Source organism: Echinops telfairi, unplaced genomic scaffold (genome assembly GCF_000313985.2).
Source record: "Echinops telfairi isolate 266 unplaced genomic scaffold, ASM31398v2 ScPeMD7_70;HRSCAF=299, whole genome shotgun sequence".
NCBI classification, from domain to species: Eukaryota; Metazoa; Chordata; class Mammalia; order Afrosoricida; family Tenrecidae; genus Echinops; species Echinops telfairi.
The window spans coordinates 5,157,047-5,160,992 of NW_022103968.1; the positions used below are offsets into that span (position 1 = coordinate 5,157,047).

The following is a 3,946-nucleotide window of genomic DNA, read 5'->3' on the forward strand; positions in this document are numbered from 1 at the left end:
GTGATGGTGGTGGGTGTGGTGGGAGGAGTGAATATGAGGGTGGGGTGGCAGTGGCAATAGTAGTTGTGATGATAAAGGTGGCAGTAGTGTTTTGGTGATAAGGGAGGAGTGATTAGAGGTGGCTGGTGGTGGTAATGATAATGGTGGTAGTGGTGGTTATGGTGATGGGAGCAGTGATTGTGGGGGTGCCGGTGGGGATGTAACCGTGATGGTGGTGGTTACGGTGAAAGTCGTGGCTCACAGCAGTAGCAGTAGTTTCCAATCCTGAGTGATGCTTCGGCACAGGCCCGTGCTACGCAGTTTATATGCATCCCTTCATTCAGTCCTCACAGTCTGAAGTAAGACGCGTGGTTCCTCCCTTACTGACAAGGAGTCTGAGGAAGTGTGGAAACTCCCTCCAGGCCCACGGCTAAGACCAGCTCCCAGGCTCGCCCGGCACCGGAGACACCCCCGCTCCAGCTGTGGTTGGCCTCTCAGATGTCTTGCCTGCTTGCAAGACCTTTACCAATGGTCTCCCAACACCAGAGGGCTTCAGAAAGTCTGTGGAAGGCTGGGATTCTAAGCTATCATGGGATTGGCGACGAGAGGCCAGGCTTAGGCGGTCCCTCTGAGGGTCAGCGACGGAAGGTGCCTGACACACAGAGCCAGCGCCCGCACAGGGCGGGCAGCACAGCAGCCGTGGCTGCCTGGGGAGTCCCTGAGCCCTGCTGCGCTGGCTGGCGGACCTGACGGAGCTTCCCCACTATCTCCATGGCAACAGACACAACACTGCTCCCAGGCTGGGCCTTTGGGAGGGGGGCCGAGGGGAAGCCGAGATCCAGCACAGCGGTAGCCACCTCACACAGGAGGCCGAGGTCCAGGTCAGGCTTCCGTGGGTAGAGGACATCCATCCCAGCTCCCTCTGTGACTGGCTGATAGACCAGTCATCCCCACCGTGTCCTCAGTCCCCTTCAGGGCCAGGAGAGAAGGGCAGGCCGTGGTCCCCTGCCTCCTGCCTCACACTCCAGTGTGGCCGAATGAGGGGGGCATGCCGGACACCAGGTCTTCTGTTGCCAGCAGCCGGCCCGACCCAGCCACCCCTCCCACTCTTCACTCAGGGACCCACGTCTGGGTCTCTGCGGTGTGGACCCGCATGGCCATTGCTGCTGAGGTTCGGTGAGCCTGCCGTCTGCAGCTCCTTACGGTTTTTACAACAGAATTCAGTGAAGGTTTGCAGAGAAGAAGGTGTAGTTTTACACTCAGTGGTTCATGCCCCTTGTCCTCCTCAGTGGCAGTCCCCTCCATCTGCCCCCATTCATCCCACCTTCTCCTGTGGCCCCTGCCTGGGTCCATCCTTGGGTCGAGGCTGCCCTCCTCTTCCTGATCATCCCGAGGTGGGGGGGGGGGTCCCCTTCTAGACCTATTGTCTGTCTCCTTGACGGTGTGGAGTTTCGCCCCACATCTCTCCCTCCCTCTACCTGGGACCTTCCCATGTGGTCCCTTCCACAGTAGCCACGGGCAGTAGCCGGGCACCATCTAGTTGTTCTGGTCTCAGGGTCCTGGAGACCGATGCTCACGGGTCACCCCGTCTGCTGGGCTCCGTGTTACCTTTGAGCCTGATCCCTCTTCTTTCCCCCCAACGGGAGAGACCGGTAGTTACTCCTGTTTGTTTGCTCACTAGCTGTGCCGGCCACGCTTGCTCCTTTCCAAAGTAGACGGTAGATTCTGTGAGCTGTTAGACCGTTGGACCATGGTGTCCCCACAAGACTGCGGTCCTGAGACCCCGGGCCCAGCGGAATCAGCAGCTTTTACCTGTACCGATGAGAACGTCCACACTCGGTGACAGGAGGGGCCTCGCACCCCAACTATGCGTGCCACCATTTCATAAAAGAGGGGAGGTTCTCAGTGCCCCCCGCCCCCAGGCCCACACACAGAGGAAAACAGGCGGTCGGCCCGTGCTGCTGGAGACGAGCAGTAGCTGTAGCCTCAGGCGTAGCCCACTGAAGCCAGGCTGGCTGGTGGGGGCGCCCTCTGACCCCTTCGCTTCTGTTTGCCGTCCGAGAGGTGCCTGGAGATGGGAGACCACCTGTTCCATTTCAGGTCGCCACAGCCTGACCATTGGAGCCCTGGTGGCCACCCTGTGCCTTCTCGCTGCGGGGTCCGTGGTCTACCTCAAGAGGAAGACTCTGATACAGGTGCTGTTTACAAACAAGAAAAACACCATCGAGAAACTGAGGTACCCTGAGCTCCGGGCCGGCCGACCGTATCTTGGGGGGTTTACCCAGCAAATGTGAGGATTGCATTTCCAGGGAGGGGACCTGGGGTTTGTTTTCCTTTTGGGAATTCTCTGCCAGGCCAGCCTCCCCTCACCGGACAGGGTGCTCTCTCCACAAGTAAGCAGGGTGCTGGCTGGTCCCTCCGCTGTTGTTTCTCCCGCCCATACGACAGAAAAGGATTTCAACGGTGCAAGGCATGAGGATACTGCCATCCTGTGTGTGTGTGTGTGTGTGTGTGCGCGCGCGCGCGCGCGCAAGGGACGGGGGTGTTTGATCCTGAGTCACTACCACTTAAATGGCTTTCATACAGACGTCCCTGGTGTCTCCGTGCTGCCTCTCCCGGAGTGGCGAGAGCTAATTTAACAGGCTTGTGGTTTTGTGGAGAAAAGTCAATACTTTTAATCTTGCGAGAGGGCTAGATCAGTTTTCCTTTGCATGTTTACGAGGCTGAGCTAAAGCTAGGTTTGTTTTCCGAGCGCTGCTGGGAACAGGACATGAAAAGTCAGCCGTCTCTTGCAGGTGTGTGCGGACGCCCCGGCCCAGCAGCGGCGCCCCACCTCCACAGGCTTGCCACCCCCACCTGAGCAAAGGCCCGACAGGGAAGCCACCTCCTGCCTGTACTCCAAAGGTGAGTGCTAAGCCAGCACAAGGACTTGGCATCTGACCCCCGGTGGGGAGGGAGAAGATCAAGGAGGTTAAGCACAGAGCCAGCTGTTACCCACAAGGAGGGTGCCCATGGTTGGGTGCTGGAGGGAGGCTCAGTGTGGTCCAGGAAGCGCCACTGGGTCTTGTTGGGGAACCAGTGTTCCCTGCATGGCATGGTATGGGGTTCATTGTGGGAAATGGTCCCTCCAACCCCAATAACCCAGATTGGCCAGAATCCTGGGAAACCAACTGCCTCTTTGTCCTCAGCAAATGTGGGCCCTCCTGGGATTTCAGAATGCCTCTGATGGGGCTGTGGAAGCAGCCTTGGCCCTGCTCCTCCCTGGTGCTTGTAAGAGGTTCATGGTGCCCTATGGCATGCCCCCCGTACGGCTGTGGAAATCTCTGTTCACCCCAGGGCTTCTAGGACCCGGCCCCTTCCCCCAGAGGACCTCATGTCCCCTGGTGTCTCTCGGTTCTTTCGGCACCTCTAGTGATCGCTTGCCTGTGTTCCCTCAAAGACTTAGCTTTCCTCATCAGGCTGTGATGTATCCAGGGGAATTCCCCAATATTGGACAAGTTCAACCAGAGCCCAAATTGTAACAGGAAACATGGTTGGAGAAAAATGACCCCATATTCACTGGTCAATAGACTGCTCCCCTCCCTTGAAATAAGAAGAATAGATGACTAGGTCAAGGCTGGGGCCCAGGGCATCCTCTGTTCTGGAAGCAGTAGCCCCACTGGACGGGGACCCGTCTGCCAGCAGGTGGTGGGACAACCTGTGTTGTGGTCGCTCTGGAATGTCACTCGCAGGGACAGGAGTGCATGATGATGACAGCCAGCACTGACAGGAACTGCTTCTCCGTGGCGGCCAGACACGAAAAGTTCATATACTGTCCCCAACCCCGTCCACTTCATCCCAGAAAATGCCAATGAAGGCAGTCCCACAGGGCAGGGTGGGGGCAGCCTGGGAAGTGAGGGCAGGCACAGCAGGAGGGGGTGATGGAGGCAGTCACTGCCGTGCTTGCCCGTGTGGTGTGGGGTTCGAC

At 58.4% G+C, this 3,946-nt stretch overlaps 1 protein-coding gene across 1 annotated transcript in view; it reads left to right on the plus strand.

The window, feature by feature from the left end:
* ADAM12 (ADAM metallopeptidase domain 12) overlaps window positions 1-3,946 on the plus strand; it is a 286,161-nt gene that overhangs the window by 258,907 nt on the left and 23,308 nt on the right. The window contains 2 exon segments of the mRNA XM_045291382.1: window positions 2,080-2,215; window positions 2,775-2,883. Of these exon segments, the coding sequence (XP_045147317.1) occupies window positions 2,080-2,215; window positions 2,775-2,883 (245 nt within the window).